The sequence below is a fragment of the Heptranchias perlo genome, chromosome 22, assembly GCF_035084215.1.
Source record: "Heptranchias perlo isolate sHepPer1 chromosome 22, sHepPer1.hap1, whole genome shotgun sequence".
Classification (NCBI taxonomy): Eukaryota; Metazoa; Chordata; class Chondrichthyes; order Hexanchiformes; family Hexanchidae; genus Heptranchias; species Heptranchias perlo.
In genome coordinates, this window is record NC_090346.1 from 27977779 (window position 1) to 28001194 (window position 23416).

General features: G+C 41.0%; 1 protein-coding gene across 4 annotated transcripts in view; it reads left to right on the forward strand.

The window, feature by feature from the left end:
* The window catches only part of rbfox1 (RNA binding fox-1 homolog 1), a 431211-nt gene that overhangs the window by 329373 nt on the left and 78422 nt on the right, over positions 1-23416 (forward strand). For all 4 annotated transcript variants that reach the window (XM_068003706.1, XM_068003708.1, XM_068003707.1 and 1 more), the window contains exon 7: positions 9558-9611. In XM_068003706.1, coding sequence (XP_067859807.1) covers positions 9558-9611 — 54 coding nt within the window. The remainder of the gene's footprint in view (positions 1-9557; positions 9612-23416) is intronic.

The following is a 23416-nucleotide window of genomic DNA, read 5'->3' on the forward strand; positions in this document are numbered from 1 at the left end:
TAGGTGACGCCACTTGACAGTTGACCTCATTCACCTTGACTACTCGTGTAAAAGCATTGAACTTCTTCTTGCACTGCATCCATGTTCATCCGCCTGGCATTGATTTTGTCCCCTGCTGCCTCCCACTGCCTTTTGGCTATATGTCTGGAGGGCATCTTACCCCCCGCCCCCGCAAATATAGGATGTTCCTCCTTCTGTCCACCTCTTGCACCAAGGCCTGTAGTGCATCAGCAGAGAACCTTGGTGCACGCACTCTCTCGCATGCCTGGTACAAACTCAGATCGGCAGATTGGAGGATGTGGGATTTAGTAGTGCACAAGCTTTATTCAATGTTTTAACATAACTCATCAGTTTGTAAACATAGGGACGGGAGCTGCATCTGTGTTTTGCATGTGCGATGTCTGATCTTCGTTCAGACTCTGTGCAGACAGCAGACTGTTATTTTCAGCAAATAACTGGTACCAGCTACCTTTTAGAGATTTTTAAGAGCTGGCCGCCTGGTGCAAAGTGCAAATTGCATTGAATCCTCGCGTCAACACTGATTCAGAACGCTGCTTGAAGGTAAGTCCTCAGGCCTCACGAAAATCTCGTCCAGCCTGCGCAGGGACCATTGGTAATAGAGGATCGTGCTACCCCCACCCAATAATAGGCCCTATCCAATTTATTCCCCCTATGAATGAAGTGGCCCCAGAACTGAACCCTGAAGGACACTATATCCCATTTCTAACCACTCTGAAAATCTGCCCTTAACTCGTGCTCTTTTTTTCTCCCCCATCTAACAAACTTTTCATTCAGTTTGCCATCCTCCCCCTAATTGCACACTCCATAATCTTCTTTAGTAATCTCCTATGCGGCATCTTGTTAAAGGCGTTCCTAAATTTCATATACACTACATCCAATGCACTTCTTCCATCTACCTTGCCTGTTATCTCCTTAAAGTAGTCTACGAGGTTTGTCAAGCAGAACCGTCCCTTTTGAAACCCGTGCTGGCAACTTCTAACTATTTTCTCTTTATCTAGATATGTAGTAATTTCATCTTTAATTGAAGACTCTAAAATTTTCCCTACCACAGATATTAAAATAACTGGCTTGTAATTACCTGGGTTAGCTCTGTGTCCCTATTAAAAATAGTTTCTACATTGGTCACTCTCCAGTCCTCCAGCAATCATCCACACTCAATCAAGCCCTGAAATATAAACACCAATTTTAACTGGGGGTGTAAGTGCGTTGTGTGGGGGTGCAGCAAACCAATTGGCCCGCCCGCAGTTTAAATCCAGGTTTCATTTAAAGGCTGACTCTCGCCTGAATCCTGCAGGAATGACAAGAAGGCCGGCAGGCAGGAACAGAATATTGGGCTGCAGTTATATAAGGTATTGGTGAGACCGCAACTGGAATACTGCATACAGTTTTGGTCTCCATACTTAAGAAAAGACATACTTGCTCTCGAGGCAGTACAAAGAAGGTTCACTCGGTTAATCCCGGGGATGAGGGGGCGGACATATGAGGAGAGGTTGAGTAGATTGGGACTCTACTCATTGGAGTTCAGAAGAATGAGAGGCAATCTTATTGAAACATATAAGATTGTGAAGGGGCTTGATCGGGTGGATGCGGTGAGGATGTTCCCAAGGATGGGTGAAACTAGAACTAGGGGGCATAATCTTAGAATAAGGGGCTGCTCCTTCAAAACTGAGATGAGGGGAAACTTCTTCACTCAGAGGGTGGTAGGTCTGTGGAATTTGCTGCCCCAGGAAGCTGTGGAAGCTACATCATTAAATAAATTTAAAACAGAAATAGACAGTTTCCTAGAAGTAAAGGGAATTAGGGGTTACGGGGATCGGGCAGGAAATTGGACATGAATTTAGATTTGAGGTTAGGATCAGATCAGCCATGATCTTATTAAATGGCGGAGCAGGCTCGAAGGGCCGATTGGCCTACTCCTGCTCCTATTTCTTATGTTCTTATGTTCTTATTAGAGCTGTCGTTGGGCCCCCGAGGGTAAGAGTTCAGAGTGGGGTCCTGAGGCAGTCATGGTTGTGGAAAGGGAGGGAAGCTAAGGGAAGTAGGGGAAGCCCATGGTTTACTTGTGGGACCAGAAGAGCACTCCTGGTCCACAAGGAATCATTCCAAACATTTTAAATGACCTTGGTCTCTTCTGCCTGCAATCCCAGAGGGCCAGGCACTGAGGGTCACTGCAGTGATCAGCAGTTAAGATCAGGTCAGGGACCAGATGTCATCATCAGACCCCAATATTTAAATATCAATGAATCTCTCACCTGCAACGGGAGGACACTTCCAGAAACCTAGAAGTTAAAATGACGGCAAGCACGAACGTATTGGGAGTGCTGCAGGCAGGCAGGGTTAAAACCAGGCCTGTAATTTCTAGGGCCTCTACAATTTCTTCCTTCAACTCTTTCAGGATCCTAGGATGTATCCCGTCAGACCTCTGTCCAGAGCTTAACCAACTTATCTAAATATTTTCTTTTATCAATCATAATATTGCAAATCTTTCTCTCAACCACTTCAGGATTGACCTCCTCTCTGATATCCTTCTCTTTAGTATAGACCAATGTGAAGTACTTATTGAATACCTCTGCCAGTTTTGATCATCTTCTACAAACTGACAATCCTCTCCTCTCAGGGCTCCCACCTTGCCTTTAACAATTCTCTTTTACTGATACATTTGTAAAGTATCTTACTGTTCCTTTTAATATTTTTTGACATTTTTCCCTCTCAGCTTTCCTTATCCCACTCTTAATCTCTTTTCTATTTTCTCACATTGTCCTTTTTTTCAATTTTTCTAGCTTTTTGTACTGATCTTTCCCCTTTCTAGTTGAATCGTAAACTTTATCATATTGTAAATCCCATCCCCAAGGTGCTGGTAGGAGACTGAGAGTGGTGATAAAGAGAAGACCAAGTACTAATTAACAACGTATCTTTGCATCAAAAAAGGGATGAAAATTCCTTTAGGCCGTTTTCGGGCCTGAATGGCCGTCGCACTTCGAGTGTGTTTCCCAACCGGGAGGCCTAACTCCAGCTCAAAAGTCGGCTTCAGGCCTTATTAATAGTATTTCGATGATCTGCTGTCAACTGTCATACCTCCATGTTAAGTAAATGAATATCCTTGCCTCGCTGGCAGCGGCCCAAAGGTAGGTCCCTGGGGGGTGGTGGAGTGGCAATGGTGGGGGTTGATTGGGAGTGCTGTGGGGTCGGGGGATCATGGCTGCTCCTTCTGGCTCCACAGCAATGATTTTTAAAATTTTTGCAAGGGAGCCAAATACAGGTGTTTAGCCCCTCATTTACATATGTAAGAGGCTGAATGCCTGTGTTAGACGCCCACCATAGATGCCTGAAAAATGGCCCAACTCAATATCGAGTTGGATGTCTTTCAGACGTTTCTCAGCACAGGATGTTAGTGCCTGAAATTGGCCCTCATTGCGCCCATTTTATACCCATGAAACATGCACAACAACATCCAATTTCCACCCCATATGCAATTGCTTTCTTGCTATGCTCCTTCCAAGCAAGGGCACAGGCAGGTGCCAAAGCAGCCTTGAGCTGGATATGGAAGATAGCCCGAGATGATCTTCCCTGCTGTATTCTCTCCCTCTCGTGTTGATCCTCCACTTGGTATCTTCCCCCATTGACTTGGTTAATTTGGAATTAATTGACAATAGAACCACAAGCTCCCTCGCTGTGGAACAGTGTGCCTGTGTTCCAAAGTACTGTACTGCCATAGAATTTATTTTCTATTATTACAGTAATGGTAGGTGACAAATTTTAGTAGTGATTCCTGAATACAAAAGCTGGTTCAACAAAACCACTTTAAACTTCCATTTATATATTCCTTACATACAGAGATATCTCAGAGCAGTGCATCATGAGAGGACACCAAGCTGGTGGAACAAAATTTAGAGAGGGGTTAGAGTGAGTGAAAATGTCATCAAAGTGGAGTGCTTTTTAAAGGAAAGAAGAGAGTGACAAAGCAGATAAGCTGAGAGAGTGAGTACCAGAGGGTGGGGGTATACTGACTGAAGATGCTAATGGTGCAGCAGAGAGAACAGGAAATGAAGAGCAATGGTGTCATAGGAGTGGAGAGTACAGGCCGGTTGGAGGAGATTGCAAAGGAAAGGGGGAAGCAAGACCACGGAGAGATTTGAAGGTGAGGATCAGGATATTGAAATCAATTCTCTGAGATATGGGGAGCCAGTAGAACCTAGCAAGGACTGAGATGATGGGTATTCAGGTTTGGGTCGGGTGTGGGTACGAGCCACAGATTTCTTGCTATTCTGTACATTATGGAAGGTACAGGTAGGAAAATCAGCAAGGTCTTCCTGCCCCCACCCATCAGATTCCCTTCCTTTTCATTTTTGTCTTCCTCTCTAAACAAAACCTTACCATTTATTAAGGATATATAGCATGCAACACTGTGTCATTAAGTATTGGATAAGTCATTCAAATAAAAACAATTGTTTCATTCTGCTTCAATTAAATTATCTTTTTAATATTCACCAAGAGTTCTATGTGGTTTCTACTTCCATAACAGTTTTAAAACAGGAATATAATGGGATCTATTTTTGGTGAATTTGGCATATTTATCACTTTACTTCTGAATCATTTTCCCTCATTGCGATACTCACACTAAAATCATGCAGACCAAAATTGAAGCTTTTATTCTGGTGAAAGCAAATAGTTAAAAGTAGACAACCTAGATTAGGGAGGTTGATTTATTAGATTTAAAACTGACTTAATTTCACATTTGAAAGCCTATTAATGAATCTGTGAGCACTCCTGGAAAGGATACCAGGAATTTTTATGGCTGCATTAAATGCATTAACAATGTCAGTGGATGGTTTTGGTTTTCAGTGATTGTGCTAGTCATGGTCATGTTGAAAAGTCTGATATTTAATTTACCATCAACTCACTTTTAACATAAAAGTTACCGCGACAGCATCTTTTTTCTGTTCAGTAGCTAGATCCTCAGTATGAATAGTGTTTAAGCAGACAGGAAGTCCAGTTTGTTAAATGAATACAAGAATGTGGCCCACCACAGAACTGGTCAGGTTCAACTCAAGGTGAAGAAGACACTGTCCCATGTTTCTTTCTCCTCCCCACCTACCTAATGTAAAGAATATCAGCAGATCTCATTGTAAATGAAAAAACCCAGTATTGAAACATGCAATTTTGAGTGAATCTTAAGCTTGTATTGAAATCAGTAATCATTTTTCATTCCTACTTTATGTTTAATAATTTAATCTAAATCATTTTTTTCTAATATTGTAATTTGAATCTTGTTGATTTAGAAACCATCTATCGGGAATTCGCCTGCATTGACAGATATCACAAATTGATTGAATTTAAATCTAAAATTGATCAACAGTTCACAAGATGATAGGCAGGAAAGTAATACTGGAGCCTAAAAGGAGCATCAGCTTCATGGGGAAGTGTTTGGCAATTCTTTTCTGTTTATAACTACATGGTACTATCATAGAATGGTTACAGCACAGAAAGAGGCCATTTAGCACATCGAGCCCATGTAAATAATTTCAAAATACATCATCATGTTACATTCTTGTCACATTATTATGATGAAAATGATACTGGTTTCTTCGCTCTCCCCATCAAAAGAAAAGGTTTGCAAAATATTTTTACGTGAAGACAGTGGCCTCGAAATTCTGTTGGGGTTCTGCTGGTCTCCCACCATAACTCCGGCAGAAATCTGGCACATTGCCCAAGGAAAACAGCGGCCATCCAGTTGCGCAGGTCTCTGCTGTTGCACGAGTTTCCTGTTGCCTTATTAGGGCTAGAATCTCTGTCTGTCCCATATAAGGCAAATGGTGGCTAGTGGAAGTATCCATGGATAGGGACTCCCTTAGCCAAGAGTTCCTGCTCATTCAGTATCTGCCGTTTCTGGGGCAGCCGGTACACCAATTGAGTGGAAGTGTACCAGCCTCCAGAAAGAAGTATGTGGGCCCCACCAGCTAAGTAAGTGGCCTGGATCTTCAAAGATTCCAATTTTTCGTTCAACCCAAAATACCCAAATCAGCCCCTTTACTCTGGGTGAGGTGGTGGGGGGGGGGGAGGCTGGGGGGCAGGGGAATCCCGCCCACAAGCAGTTGAGCACTGGAGTTTCCCGAAGACATGGACGGACTGGTACCAGAGATGTGCCCGAAATGGCACTTGTACCAGTCTGCCCCTTGCAATCGAGGTACTCTCCTGCTCACCCTGCAAACTCTGATGCAGTCACTACTGGAGGGACCATTGAGCATGATCCTAGCATAATTGAAGGGTTTATGATGCAAGGAATTTCAGGACTATTGCCTTTTAATGATTGTAGCATATGCGATGCTGTGAACTAATAAAATTGGCACCTGAGAAGTGGCCATATCCTGCAGGTTAATTTAACATGGGGGACCTAAACATTAACAGAATGGGTATTTCCAATCCCAAATAATGTAATAGAAACATCCCACAATCTCAAGTTAAACCCTGTTACACTAATAATGAGATATTGGTTTGGTTGTATTAAAGATCTAGTTATATTGGCAACTTAATTTCAGAGTGGAAGGGCTATGTATTGAGGAGCATGTAGTCTGGCAGTCCTATGTAATTTGAACTAAGAGTAAACCCAGCAAATAAATTAATAAAACTTGGTGAGTGAAACTGCTTGAACGTGATGCCAAGTGTAGAAATTGCTGTGCACATGATGAGGGCTTACCAAAATCTTTCAACAAAATAAAGAATAAACAAACACTGCAGCAATGTCTGAATCATGTGGAAGGTTTTCAAAAATACTGACTGGCCATTTTCAGGCCAAATGCAGTACCTGCATTTTCTAATAGAAGGGAACTTGTGGACTAAAACTCAGCTTCACATTTTAAACTCATCTGGGCCTAGGTTCCCAATAGGGAACAACAAAGAGTGCAAAAGGACAGAAAAATGCACTTTATCCAGGGCAGCAGGACATCCATTGTTTTTTAGTGGGAGATAAAAGCCTAAGCATCTGAAAAATAATAGCATCTTTCGGACAAGTACAGAAATAAAAAATCACTATCAGTACTTGCAGGATATTTTATAAAAATGTTTAGTGTCTGAGATAGAGAACTTCATTGCACCTAATTCTTACACTTATGACCATAAAATTACATTTCCATCAATAACCTGTTAATGTCAGATATAATGTCTGGTTTACGGTTGCACTCCAAATACCATATTGGGTAAATTCCTGGTTGATTGATGAAGCAAAATAAGTACAGCTGTGATAAAAGCAGAAAATACTAGAAACACTTAGTAAGTCAGTCAGCGTCTGTGGAGAGGATAGACAAGTGAATATTTTAGATATATAACCCTTTTATCAGAACTGTGCTGAAATGTTACCTTGTCTGGTCTCTGCACAGATGCTAACTGACATGCTGTGTCTGATTTTAACTTGTCAAAAGCAACGTTAATGGGGCGGTAACAGGCTCAAAACGGAGTCAGTAGACTTGCCGCCTCGTTAACGCTATGCCAGCTGCCTTTTCTTTAGGGGCCGAAACGCGGCCTGTTTCAGGCGGTAGGCCCCTTTGAATGTGCAAATCAAGGTTCTATGGCTTACATAGGACCCCGATTGTCATTTCAGGGTAGAACTGGTTGGAGCATGTACTCTGTACTCTCCGACCCATTTTACTGGCAACACAGCTGAAGATGCTCCAAAAAGGTAAGTTTTCAATTATTTTTGTGGGGCCAGTAGCAGCAGAAGTGCTCTTCCGAGTCCCGCAAAATAATCTGGCCCCACCTTCCACAATCGCCACCCCCCGGACTTACTGTGCTGCCGGCCTGGATCTGACAAGCTGAATTGGGATGCTCGTTTTGCAGGGCCACCCGCCGGTTTTATTTAAATGTGATCAGGCCCTCAAAATGGTTCCAGCCTCTTTGGTGCCGGAAAGGGCGGGCGGCCAGCTCGCTTTGCTTGTCGGCTGCCCAGAAGTTAAAATCGGCCCCGCTGAATCAATTTAAATGATGGCGAGAATTCTGTCTGATAGAATTCTTTAGATAATACTAGGATTAAGATTGGAAAGTATTGTGTATGTGATATAAAGGATATACTTAGAATTATAAGTCAGAATTTGTGTTAAAACTATGCGAAGCACAAAATATTTATATGGAAAAAGTGAAACCATATTCTGCGCATTTATCAAATAGTTATAGACTTTGCCGTATAAATTTAGAGATATATTTTCAGCTGCTGAGCACAGTCCATCACTTTTTTGGATGTGGCTTTAAAAATAAAAAGAAATCAATGTGTAGAAGGATAGATTCCCTGAATATCCTTTTTTTGTTTTGATAAGAGAGGGAAATCTCAACGGTTTTGACAGCACAAGCCAGCTGCCCTTTTAATCCCGGGTAGATAATATGCACCATGGTGAATTTGACTGTATGTTCCTCTTCTTTCTACGTGCCAGGCTGGGGCATTGTGGCAGCTGTGGGCTCACAGACAACTGCACTCGTCTCACTTGATTAACCCACACAGTTATGGGCCAGCACAAAGCTCATAGACAAGACAAAGTAAAGTTTAATTGCTGTTATTTTCATGATAAATGAAGTCTTCCCCACATCAGCCCTGGAAAGTTAGATGATCCAGCTATCAGGAAGGGAGTGGGAAGGAGATGAAAAATGAGACAACCTTTCAGCTGTGAACATCGATCTGAGTCTCAGAGGATTTTTCTTGGACAAATTGAGAGACCATTAGTGTAACTTAAAGTCTGAGAGAAATCTGTCAGGTCCTTGATGGCAATGGCAGCAGCATATGAAATACATTCAAATAGCTCATATGAGAATCTCTGCAGGAGAAACTAATCAATGGTGCTTCCAAATGGCAATGGCTTTAATCAAATTCACGGTGCAAAGCAGAGAATGGGGCTTAAGGAAACCTCTCTCAACTTTCTCTGTGATTAGGTTCATTATTTATGGTGTGTCAGAAATGCAGAAAATAAAAGGCACACAACAGCAGGGAAACTGAGGCTGCGTTACAAGGTAGGAAAACATGTCAGGGTGAAAACATGGGCCTCCCAAACATTTTCATTAATGTGCATATAGTCTCTGATGGACTTTTTAAAGAAAAATGTTATGATTAGTCGAGCAGGGATTTGAATGTTCCACTGTGTTTGTCATTTGCAGAATAATAGATATGAACACAGGTTACAAGGCAGCCACGCTATCGAAGGGTTCCTATTATGTCACTCACACTGAAGTCATTAATTTTATCCTGCCTATTTGTTCACATAACAGACATAAAAATTATTTTAATTTCCAGACTTAAAATTTCTGGTGGTTCTACAAGCTTTGGAGGTTCCTTGTGGAGCGCTGCCAGCAAATGCGTAATGCAGGGATCTATGTTATAAGCAAATGTACAATACTGCATCATGTGATTGCTAGAAACTTATTACTTTTTTGGAGTGTGGTATGTGTTTCATTTCTGTGCATATATTGTAATGAATGAATCAATCTATTTTTAAAAGGCGTTTAACCCTCTGATTATTGATCTACATGTGGTCTAATGTCATTTTCTTCACTTTTTTTAGGATGGAAATTAAATCCAGTTGTGGGTGCAGTGTACAGCCCTGAATTCTATGCAGGTAAGGCAACTTGCATTCCTTCTCAATCCAAAGTTTTCACTTCACTGTCTTGAACAATCTGTTATTGTCACAAATTATCAGTTAAGCAACTGGTGCCCATTACTTTATTCCAGCAGAGAAAGGGGAGTAATAATTTCACAGGTGAGTTATATAGATTTCCTTCATAAGTAGAACATACATGACGTTCAACAAATTCTTATGTACCACGCTATGTATATAAGATATGTGTTACTTTTGTATTATGTAGTTAAAAATTTTAAATAATTGCAAATGGAATTTTGGCCTGGTATGGTGCTGTTATTTTTTCATAGTAAAAAGTGGTACCCAGAATGCTTAAGGTCAATTGTCATAACTGTCTTTTGGTCATGGAAGAGAATGCAGTCATGGAGAATATCTATCTGCTTGTTATTGAGAGGCAAACTTCGTAGAGAGATAGGTCCTATTTTAATAAGGTAGTAATAAGGTATAAATCTGTTGTGGGTATTGTAGGTTTTTATTGTTGGCCAGCTTGCAGTGCCAATGTATAATTTGTTATTTTATTCCTCAATCTGCAAAGCACTCTGAGGCATCTTTCTGATATGTGAAACACTATATAAATGCAAGTTGTTTTTTTCAACATGTCGCTGATGCTCCACAATGCTTAAGAAATTTGATGAGGGCATTACTATGTTAATGATGTGGTTGACCACTGTCAAAAAAATTGAATGTACAGCTGTTTTATTTTTAAACTGATGTTCATTGGAATATTTTCCATCTTCCACTTATGTATGATAATATGGTTGGGACCACACACATTGCGTTAAGTGGAACAGTTAGGGAGTCTGTGCTTCTATAGGTCAAATACTTTTTAGTCATTCTGGAACTTTTTACTATTATGGAATCATAGTCATGTGACTTTCATGTTATACATGTCAGGCTCATAGACCCTCCTTCACCCAAAACAAAAGGTTAAATGCCATAGACTAAGCATCCATTGCACTTCTTCCTATTTAGTGAGATTACCTTTTTCTTTACTGTAACAAGAATAGCATATTTTTCCTTATTTTGGTTTCCCCAAAATTCATTGAATATGAAGATCTGTGCTCAAATCTACCAGTGATAAGCTTCCAGAGTTCAAATCCCCGATCTCAACCTAACTCTCCTGGTGGGAACTGGGCAGTTTCGGGTTGGATGCCCATTTTACACCCTGTCCGATTTTACTCTCCATTGAAACCCCACAAATCTGGATAGCATTTTGAATATTCTGGATCTGTCAGATCTGTTATGTATAATTTTCAGATTGTTTGATTTGAAGTTCAGATTAAGTATTTGGGTGTATCCTCTGGAGGTTTAAAGCTGATCTGTTAGACTATCACAAGTATTGTAACAAGTTCTATAGGAGAGTAATGCAATTTTTGAAGTTGCTGATTATAGATTTTTGCAATGTTATTTCTACTTATTTTACAAACATTTCAAAGTCCAGTGCAGACCAAATAGATTTTACAGTTTATACTAAATAGTGACGCTGGTTACATACTTGAATTTCTCGACCTGTCCTCAGATTGCTCCATTGGTTGGTTCATCGGTTGGTTCATCTTGAACTTAAATTTTGGAACCTGGATGTTAAATCCAGCAATCAAGGAATTAAACAGATTTAATTGATGCAAATGGAGTTGTGTTCATGACTTGGTCAAGTATCTGGCCTGTAAAGCAGTCTTAAAGCACCATTCACATGGAGGCTTCACCATTGAAACTAATCTAGCGCATGCCTAACTAAGAGTCAAACCTGTCACATAAATGAATACAGAATATGATTATATAATTAGGCTATGTGCGCTTTTTGTTCTTTGAACATATTTAAAGTTGAAGATGTGGAAATAATCTAAATTGACCAAATTCAACACAGTTGAGATTAGTGCTTAGTATTATCATAGAAGTCATAGAATCATAGAAGTTACAACATGGAAACAGGCCCTTCGGCCCAACATGTCCATGTCGCCCAGTTTATACCACTAAGCTAGTCCCAATTTCCTGGACTTGGCCCATATCCCTCTATACACATCTTACCCATGCTCTACCTTTACCATTGTGGCGGCATCATGTCCCTTCACTGAGAATTGCCTTGTGTATGTACTTTACAGGTTGCTTTAAGTAAGCTGCACTGTAATACATTTCAGCTGATGGAATTATTGAATATTTCACAAACATAGCATGTGATTAAAGTCCTGCAACTCTTTCTTTGAATAATGCTTCAATGATTTAATATAAAAATACAATAATCCTCCTTTAATCAGCCGGAGAAGAAACCCATCTTGAAACATTACTCCATTAACAATGAAACTCAAACCTCTCTCCTACCAAAAATATATCCCCAACAATTGGCCCTTGGATACTCAAAGATAAAGGCACAGAAATTACTGGAGCAGCGCAGCTCGCGACTCGGTGAATTGGGTTTTTTTCCTCACCCTTCAGGTTTCATTATTTTTGACCACAAATTGCTGGAAATGCAAATTTATAACAAGGCACTGGGACCTCATGAATGTTGGGTCCAATGGTCTATCTCCTCAACCAATGAAATTTAAGGATAGAGAAAGAAACAGAACGAACGACAGAGAAGGAATTAGGATGAACTAGAGTCAAATTAGACATAGAAAGAGAGGAAAGAAAGAAAATGGATTAAGAGAGAAAAAAAGAGACAGAGAGGAAAAGTAAGAAAAAAAATCTACCCCCTCCCCATCTCCACATTCTCAGGGAGACAGCTTAGTTGCATCCCACTTAATCGTACTGCCTCATACTTTATCATTAGTAACCGCTAAGTAATTTTCCACCCTCAGATGTCCTGCACATCTGATGCCTCCTGTATTATTGCATGCCAGCCTTTCTATATTCATATGGTCTGTAAGTGTCCTCGCCCACTGGGCTCTTGCCAGCAAAATGTCCAATTTTCACCCTAACAAAATCAGCTTTCTTTCCCCCTGCAACTTTAATGGCTGGTGTTGGCAACACAGTAGAGAAAAATTACTGGCTCCTATTCTCCAATGGAAAAACAAGATTCTTGCTTGCCTTCTATTTATGAAAATGTGGAGTTTGATTATGCAATTTCAAAGGATATATAAGTTAGCATGACTATAAAAAGAAAATCAATATACTTTGTCTCTGAATAATTTTCTAAAATTAAGTGATATTCCTTGAGTATCGAAACAAACTGTAGGTTTTCCCTGTAAACTATTTGCATCGCTGAACATTTTTCTTTTATAATGAGGATATTAATTTTTCCCTGAGTATCAATGTTATTGTGCAGTAATGTGATAGCTACCTGCAGAGATGATAAAACTGATATCTATCAACCTGCAGGTAGTTGGTATATAATTGGCAGCATCTTGTGACTAGTTCAAGAACTGCTGCAAACAATTTCACTGTGTTATTAATGTCATTGTGAAAACTTAAAAGGAAAATATTGTACATTGAAGTTTAAATGATGAATATTTAAATGAAATATAAATCCATCTATGGAAATTGTGAAGAGCAACCGAATCCAGAACAGAATATTGTACTTGCAATATGATGCCTGGTTTTAGTTAGAAGTGTGCAAGGGAACTATGACAACCTTGCCTCTATGGTGCTAGTGAGTTTCCTTCTTTTCTCACTCATGAATTAAAATTAGCAGTGCACTGTGACAAGAGCATTGCTTATATTTTTCCCCATTTTCTCCTTGTTTCTCTGGAGCTGCTGATCCATGGGCTCTAGCAGCTCTTCTGTACTGTGGCCAAGTGACAGTGCTTCACGTGTGAGTGGACATTGAACGTCCACAAGGTTCTTGACTAGGGAGCATCCAAGCCGAGTCTAATTCTGTCCTTACCTACATTCATATTCATGTACTTCACAGCAGGGGTTAATGGATATAGTCAGGAGCTAGAATTCTGGTTAAGTTTTCTCCTGCCTATCCCATTGGTGCTGAAGACAGTTGGAGACCCCAAACCACCATCTTGACCAAGATCAGTTAATGCAGCACGGACCAGACATGAAACCTGAGACTTTTCTTGTCTGCATAAGCACAATAAGAGAGGGTTGCGTCCTACATTTTTCCATATGGGTCATATTGCCCTCATTCTATGCTTCAATTCCCAGAAATGTACTTGATATCCCTCCTACCCACAGATCTTTATATGTATTTGCTCTTCTGCTGGCCTTCTGCTCTTCTTATTTAGAACCACACAAAACAGTCCATTTACCTACTGTGTTTTTGAAGAAGCATTCAGTATTTATTCCTAAAGTGCCATTTATTCCTGTTATTCATTCCATTCACGTGTACAATTTAGAAAATTATTCTGCATATATGTAAAATAGTAATGTTTTCTTATGATTTGCAAAAGAGATTTTTAACTCAGCTGGTTAAATAATGAAAAGTTTAGCAGCTTGCGAAGGGAAAAGTAATATATCTGAGGGGAAACTGTTGATTTAAGACACCTTTAATCTTCATAAATAAGTAAAAAACAGAAGGTTATACAAAGCTGTCAGGATGGCACTGATGAATGGCAATTTCAACAGTTCTCAATTGCCGGTGAAGACACACGCTGCAAGGCTTAACCACATTGTACATCATATCTGCCAACTCATTTTTGTGATTAAATATTCAGTCATAGCAGCCTGTATAGCTGTAAAGCTTAACAAGATTCCTGTGATGCACTGCTTGAATATACATAACTCACTTCCCAGGACATAGAACTCCCCATGTGACAAAGAGAGCAAAAGAGCGAGAGAGAGGAAAGAGAGAAAATTGGAAGTGGGTGAAATGATTCGTAGACACATGATTAGTAGGGGAATGGAGTAATGTAATGTAGGTTTAAGATATAGTTATGCCTTGACAACTTCAACCAGACTATTAAGTCAAAACTGAAAAATAATCATGTAAATTAACACAAAAACCTATTAGATAATGGTAGGATTCCAGACCAATGGCAGGAATGATACTCTGTGGGTATTTTCATCATTTTCCTTCTTTTACAAGCTCAGAGCCTCCAAATTAAAAATAACTCAAAATTAATAACAGTATATTTTTTAAAAAATTATCGGCTTAAAAGTAAATGTTCTTTTTGGTATAATACTACAATAAGGCAATTTTATATTTGTCATCTCTTCACCCCCCTGCCCCGCTATACATTTCAGAAACTCTGCAGCTCTTAATATCAAAGTCACAACGCTTTGTGTGACTGAACATACGGATTAATGACACAAACCTCTTGATCGATGTGGTTCAGTGAACCACGAATCCTCTCCCATGAGGAAAATTGTTGGAAACATTCTCCAGTAATACATGTTATCAGTATCAAACTGGATTTGTTTTGTGAGATGATGCGAAAAGATCCTTTGAGTTTTAAAATTATAGTGAGGGATGAAAGTGGCCCATATCACTGATTTTTTTCACCCTTAATGACTAGACTTTTAACTCAGCCCAGGGACTGGTGTCATTTATTGCCACATACCAGTTGCTGCCTAAACTAACAATGCTCTTGTGGCTTTATTGTAATCGGCACCAAATCACTGCCCCACAATGTAGCATAATGAATTCAGGTCCTAAGTGAACTTTAGAAAGTGTTAACAGATTCTACTTCTGAGGCTAAACCTTATATTGTGCTAACTAGGCAGTCATATTGAAGCAGAAAAGGCCTTACCTGACTACAAGATCACATAAAATGGTAGAAAAGTTATCCCTCCTTTTAAGCAGCAAAAATTGAAACAATGATTTTAGACACATTGCAAAATAACGTTCTGCTGCAGTGGAATGTGAATTTACTTTATTGTTTCTTTCCTGCCTTTAAACCCAATATTGTTGTATAATAATACTGAGAACTCAATGCTGTGTTTGCCATGTGTTATGTGTCATTAGTGACAGAATAGTTTTTCTTACAAGCAAAGAATGTACTACAATAACAACTACTTTAATTTATATATTGCCTTTAACATAGAAAAAGTCCCAAAAACATCCCACAGAGGCATAATCAAAACCTACATTACTGTTGTGCTGAGCAACTATTCTATGATGCGATCAGACATCAGTTGGACTATTTATGGGGATTAATTTCAATATCTTTATTAAATTGATTACCATCTTTCCGTGAAATTCCTGTTTTCTGCTACTTTAATGTTGTTCTTATTGTAATTCAAGAAACAAATTAGTGACTGCTAAAATATTGCAAAAAGGAATTTCATGGGAACAAATTAACTAGTGCACTAAAAATAGAACACAGGGAAAAAATAAACCCATTTGTTGCTTGTCAGTTTTTTCTGCCCTCAGAAATGCACGTTATGTGTCAATGGCCAAAGATCCAATGTTTTGGATCAATTTTCAGAGTGAGTTTGTCTGATTGGCAGCTATTTATTGGGCGAACCCAATCGAAAAATCAATGCTGTTGAATCACATCGGGAATATTTAATCCATCTGTTCAAAATATTATGTATGGTCAATATACTTCCTCGGGCCTAAAGCAACCAAACGAGCGGTGCTTAATGGGACCTGTGGAGGCTAACACCAAAAAGTAAGTAAAAAAATTTTACATTCTCCCGGTGTCAACCTCTACAGGCATTTTCTGGGCATCAACCTCTGTGGACATTCCCCTGGCATTGGCATGTACAGATAGCACCATAACACTGTTCTGTATGGACATTGCTGCAAATGTGACTTTCCACTAACTAAACATTTGCAGTCCCCCATTGTTGTTGAACCTGCCCTGCAATATAAATGGGAGCATTAAGCCCCATGGGAACTGGCACATTTACTAAAGCACTACCAGCGGAAGTAGTTCAATCCTTTAATCAGGGTATGAAATAACTTCAGCACAGCACCAGGTTGTCTGACCATAAATGTTCTGAATATGCCCCACCTCTTCATGATCTATAAAAGGTTAGAATTTCTTTTAACTCTCAATAATAATGCCTTCCGGGTACATATAAGTGTTTGATTAATTTTATTGATAACAGCTTTGCATTAGCAGGAGACATTTAGTGAATGATCAATAATCACAACAGATCCCTTTCCTTTTCCATCTTTGCTAATGGACAGCTCTTCATATTGTACAGGTTTGGTGTCGCGGTGTGAATAACCTTACATTTATCTACATTAAAATCTGTTTGACATGGTCTGCTCTGCTGAATTTATCTGCACACTTATCTTAGTAAATATAAGTTGGTAAATATATATACCAACATTCTACTTAGCACATTATGGGGGGAATTTACCCCTCAAGCGAACTTTGAGCAGCTGGCTGGCAGAACGCACCGGTAGCCCTGGCAGGAGGCTCAATCCATTTTGAGGGCTGGACCTCATTAGTATCAGGACGTCGGGCTGCGGTGGGAAATCGAGCGTCCCAAGGCAGCCCGCTGGCTCCATGCCGCGGCAACACCAGGCAGCCCGGGTGGCCTCCCTGCCTCAAGAAGGTTGATCCTTTGGCGTGAGAGCCATTTCTGGAGGGGAGAGCTGGAGCGACAGCCAGAGCGGCTCAGGCTGGTGTTTGTGGAGCCTGGAGCTCCTTCCAGCCCCACAAAAATACAGAGGAACATTTCTTTGGGATTCTCTCGGGCTAGGCCGCCAGCTGATACTGGTTGGAGTGTGCGCAGTGCAATCTTCGCCCATTTGAGCCCAAAAATGGCATTTGGGGTCCTATGTATGTCATACCACCCTGATTAGCATTTTAAATGGGCCTATTACTTGACCTGAGGCTGCCACACGCACCCAGCGGTAGGCCTGTGGGAACATTGCTGCAGTCAGAGCAACAGTGGCAACTTGTTGCAAAATCATCACCCACCATTTTTTTTTGGTGGGGGGGCTACAGTCCCATTTCCACCGAGTAGGAGGCCTGAAAATTCACCCCCATATTTTCCAGTTTTTGGAATTTTGCCTAATTATGATGAGAAGCAAATCTGCTTAAATATTAAAATTCTGTTCAGGATCTCTTAATTACTTGATTGCAAATCTGAAAGAGAAAACATTTAAACGATTATTAAAACTTAATAAAGTCTTGAAACAAATTGAATCCTGCCATTTGTAAGAAGTATTTGTGTACAAAAATACAGAATCATAATTTATTAGTTCTTCTAAGCTCACACGGTGCTGTGATACGTATTTCATTAAAAAATTATGTGGCATTTACAGAACATCACAGTGATTACTAAGATTGTGATGTCAAGAGCTGTCACATTCTCTGAGCTGAAATTGGTTAATGATTTTTAGACTCCATTATTTTGCAAGACAGAGCTGGTTTGGTTAGAAGGACTGCAGGTTTATTTCACCTTATTTTAAAGCTGGAGGATTTGTCGGCCTATTTTGGGTTAAGAGGCATGGTTTGGGATATTCTCCTCAATTACTTAGTTTGAGGAAATTACTTTGACACATTCGCACTCACACATCACATCCAGCTCTACCTCGTCACTGCTTCAGTGCCATCAAACTGCCTGTCCAATGTCTAGTCTTGGATGAGCCGCAATTTTCTCTATACATTGGGAAGACAAAAATCATTGGGCGCTAAATTGGGCCGTGTAGCAATTGTTGTTTTGGCGCTACACGGCCTCTCCGACATCCAAGATGGTGTCTTGGATGCGCACGCACATTTCCGGCGTGATGTGCGCCGGACATCATCTTGAAATAGGAGTTAGCCCAGGCGCAGATAACGAACGCTGGAATCATGTAAAGTAGTGAGAAAATGGCTTCAATCAGTGTGCAACGCTGATTTAAAGTGATAGACACCATTTTGGGATTTAACGCACAACTCAACGCACAGTCTTAACCCCAACCATCTGAACGTTTCTTAGAGTGCCAGGAGGACCCCCCCAACCAGTGCTATTTAAAGGGACCATGCAGGTTAGTGGCTGGATTATTGCTTCTGGCTGCCGAGACATTTGTAACTGTTTTTGGAGGTCTCCTAGACTTGAATACTTGGACGCAGGGATATAGCCTAGCATTTAGAGTCAGGACATGCAGGAGTGAAGTTAGGAAATGCTTCTACATGCAAAGGGTGGGAGATGTTTGGAATGCTCTTCTGCAGATGGCAGTTGATGCTAGCTCATTTGTGAATGTTAAATCTGAGATTGATAGATTTCTGTGAACCAAGGGTATTAAGGAATTTGAGCTAAGGCGGTTATATGGAGTTAGGTCACAGGTCCACCATGATCTCATTGAACGGTGGAACAGGCTTGAGGGGCTAAATGCCACTGCCACTTGCTGCCTCTGGATGTGCGCTTGCAAGAAAGTGGCTGTGTGTCTGGGTAATGTGTCTGTCATGGTTGAATAGCTAGTGTGTGTGGCCAGTGAGTTATGGGTGGGCGGCTTGAATCGGTGGTAATGTGTAAGGGTGAGAGGAAGCATCTGGTTGGAAGAGTTGAGTATTGATGGAAAGAGTTTGTTGTTATGTGGGTGATGGGAGGTGTAGTGAATGGTGTAGTTGGTAGGAGACGCCACTTTACAGTTGACCTCACTCATCTTGACACCACTCGTGTCAAAGCATTGAGTTTCTTCCTGCACTGCACCCATGTTCATGATGCTGTGCGCCTGGCATTAACTTCATCCCCCGCTGCCTCCCACTGCCGTTTGGATATATGTCTGGAGGGCCTCTTGCCCCCCCTCCCCCCCCCCCCCCCCCACTTTCAGTTATTGGATGTCCCTCCTTCTGTCCACCTCTTGGACCAAGATCTCTAGTGCATCAGCAGAGAACCTTGGTGCACGCTCTCTCGCAGGCCTGGTACCAACTCAGATTGACAGATTGGTGAGTTCTCGCGTGCAGGTTGGAGGATGTGGGATTTAGTAGTTCGCAACCTTTATTCAATGTTTTAACATAACTCATCAGTGTGTAAACATAGGGATGGGACCTGCATCTGTGTTTTACGTGTGCGATGTCTGATCTCCATTCAGACTCCGTGCAGACAGGAGACTATTATTTTCAGCAAATAACAGGTACCAGTTACCTTTAAGAGACTCGAAGAAACATCTTCCCTTTAAGAGATAGAGCACCCCCTGGTGATGGAAAGTGTGAATTGCATTGATTCCACATGCAAGGCCTGGAATGGAACGCTGATTGCAGGTGAGTCCTGGGGCCGGCCGAAACTTGGGTCCTGCCTGTGCAGGGATCACTGGGCGTGGGGTAATAATGCATCACGCTACCCGTGCCCAAAAACGGTCCTTATCCAATTTCTCCCCCATTGTCTTCAGCCCCCGGCACAAACTTCGTGCACACAGCACCAACTCTATTCCCCCTCCCTGACCAATGTCTGATGTCGAACCAGACTGTTTGCAATCTCAGCATCCTGTTCGATCGTGAGTTGAGTTTCTGGCCTCATATCCTTTCCATCACAAAGACTGCCTACTTCCACCTTCATAAAATTACCTGTCTTTGTACCCACCTCAACCCACCTGCCACTGAAACCCTCTTTCATGTCTCTGTCACCTCCAGACTCGATGGGCTCGATTTTAACTCCCCCCACCTGGCAAAGACCAGGCAGGAGGTGCAATTAAAATGGAGGGGTGGACTTACCCACTCCTTTCCTATCCCGATCTGACCGACTGCACTTTTGAATTGCAGGCGGCAAAACATCTGCCCAAAGCCATTGGGATCCTCTTCAAATATGAAGATCAGGCTCTGGTGATGTCATCAGGGCCTGATCTGCCATTTTAACCTAAGGTCTGTGGGGGAGGAATAGTGGCTTCCCCGCCAGGCCAAACCTGCCAGGAACAGCAGCCAGGGCCAGAAGAGGAAAGTTAAGTTTTTTTTTGTTTCCTTATGGTCCAGGAGGAGACAGAGTGCTCCTTCATGCCCCACAAAGAAACCTTGAGCCTCCCTTGCTAGGGCTTCCTCCTCCCTCCTGGATAACTAATATTGTTTTTACTTGTTTCTGTTTTCGTTGATGTGGAGATGCCGGTGATGGACTGGGGTTGACAATTGTAAACAATTTTACAACACCAAGTTATAGTCCAACAATTTTATTTTAAAATTCACAAGCTTTCGGAGGCTTCCTCCTTCCTCAGGTGAATGTCAAGAAATCCTCGAACCTCTCACGTTTATACATCACAGAACAATACCCGGTGATTACAGATAGTCTTTTCAAGTGCCCGTTGCCAAGGCAACCAAAGTGTTCAGACAGATAGGTGTTACCTACAGGGCCACCGAATATACAAACGGCCAGAACAAAACATTGGTAGCAATTAGGCTACAGTTCTCTACATGAAGAAGTTTCTCCTGCCTTGTTTTAAATCTCATACATTTAATCTTATTTCTTCGGTCCCTTGTTCTTGACCCCTCAACTACTGGAAACAGTATGTTTCTATCTACTCTTTCCCGTCCTTTCATAAATTGTTTAATGTGTTTAAAATGATGTAAGGATGAAACTTCAGTGGGCCCATACTGTCCTGTATTTGCCCCATTTATCCTCAAATTATATTGTGTTAGCATAAAAGATATAAGAGCCAGTTTTCCTGGTCTCATTGTTCGGCAGCAGTGGTCGAGCTGCAGCGATCATGGAATTAGGTGAAAACCCTTAACAGCAGGGTTCGGGGGGGCAAATTTTTACTGGCAATAGCCCTCAAAAATCGTGGGAAAAAAACTCACTGCCCAGTTCCCACTCCTGAACCGGCCAACGCCATCCTGAAAGGGGTGTGACGCTTGGTGGACGCTTGACATTTTGGGATACAATTGGGTGGCGCATGCGCCATGCATGCTCTGCCCAGTTTTACCCGCTGATACAGCCGAAGAAGACCTGAATAATGTAGGCCACTGCTGCCCTAGGTTCCCCTCTCGTGATTGCCCTGCTGGACCTAAATTAATGCTGGCCAGGTCAGCCTACAGGCTGCCTGATATTGCGTCAGAGCAAATAAGCTACAGTCTGTTTGGTGCCTGTAGCACATTGGTGACATGGTACTGAGGCCTGGCCCTCAATGAACTGGGTTTTTACCAACTTGCTAGATTACCAAAGATTCAGGAAGTGATTGAGGGACCCATGTTGGCTTTTGTAATTCTGCAAAGAGAAGTGCCCCTTCTGTAATTAGAAAGGGGTATTACTCAATCAGTGTCCAGCCGGTGTGTGATTGCCATCACAAAATTATGCCAGTGAATGCGAGGTTCCCTGGCAGCTCACACGATTCCTTTGTTTTGAGGCAATCTACTCTTCTATGCCTGTTTGAAGAAAGCCAGGAATTAAAGAGCTGATTGCTTGGGGCATTGGCTACCTTCAGTTGATGATACACCTGAGGGATCCTACCAGTGCAGGTGAGCAAAGGTATAATGAAGCTCATGCATCCACTAGAGCCCCGTCGAAAACATCTGAAGCAGGGGTTCCAGTGCATGGATTGCTTAGCTCAGGTACTCCATTCTAATCCAGGCAACGTATCCAGGATCATTACTGTGCTTGCTGCGTTCTCCATAACGTAGCTATTGACAAGGATATCCAGATAGAGGAGCGTGGATAGACATGAGGAGAAGTAGGAAGCTGGTGGAAGAAGATGAAGCTCCTGAAAGACTGAAAGAATTTGGTGTTTTTTTACATCTAAACATTTTAAAATGAAACATTGGTAAGTCTACAGTATTTCTAAAATACATTAAAAACTTTGAGGCATGAATATATATTGTATATATGATATTAGACTCTACATATGTAGATTATAACATTATCCTGCACACATTACAATAAAATAATCATTAATTACTGAATGTCTTTTAAAAACAAAATATTGGGGGTGAAATTGGTCTTGGGTGGTCACGCAAAATGGATGAAAGATGGCAGCTCTTTTTATATTCGATTTGAAATCAATGGAAAAGAAAAAGGAGCAGAGTGTAAAATGGACTGCCGATCCACTATTGCCCGTTTTGCGTTATCACCTAAGATGATTTTCACCCCCATTATGTTTAATATTACAGTTTACTGGAGCACTTTACATAGAATCCAACCATTCCAAGATATGAAGAAAAGATAGGCAGTACTCATGGATAATACCAATTCATTTTGTACCCTGTAATTAATTATAATGAATAATAATTTGCAGTTTTCGCCATCATTTCCTTACAGTATTTCAAAATGAGTGAAGACTGTTGGCAAGTCAATAATCTGAAAGTAGTCACATTGTTGTAGTGAATGAAGCACACAGTACATACTAATATTCAAAATGTTTCACATATATTGTGCATGCTGTCCATTATCCAGTCTTTCTTACCTATGTATCTCCCTTCCTTTGTACTCCTTCTTGTCCCTTGGCTGACTGCATCTGTTATGAAACATGGTCTGAATATACTAGAGGTAATAAACGTTAGAACAAATTGAATGGGTTCTGACTAATTACAACAGTTTAAATTAGAAGTATAACACTGGCTGTGGTGTGATACGGCCTCAAGACTGCACCACTCTGCTCTATTTCCAAAATGTCTTGCCCTTGAGGCCTGTATTGTTGTAAATACTGTAGACCCTGAGACCTGTACGAGGAGTGATAGCTGTATAAAACATATCAAGGTGGCTATTTTGTGCAGTAAGGTATATTTCACATATCACACGTACATGTGATGATTAAAGTTTATTTATTTACATTTTGTCACCAAATTTATCCTCATCCCATACTGGGAAGGTAGTCTCTATTGTGGACTTCACTAGAACTGCCACTCTTGCTATATTGTAGCTAATGGCTCACAGGCAAATGTTTACAATGGGACAGAACTGAAAATGTTTCTTGTTTCTTCCTTCTGAGGCGAGAGTGATGAGAACAAATGAGGAAGCCTGGAAATTCATTTCTGGAGCCTGAAGATTGTGAAATAAGCTTTGCTATTGCCATGCCATTTGATACACAGAGTTTGAATTAT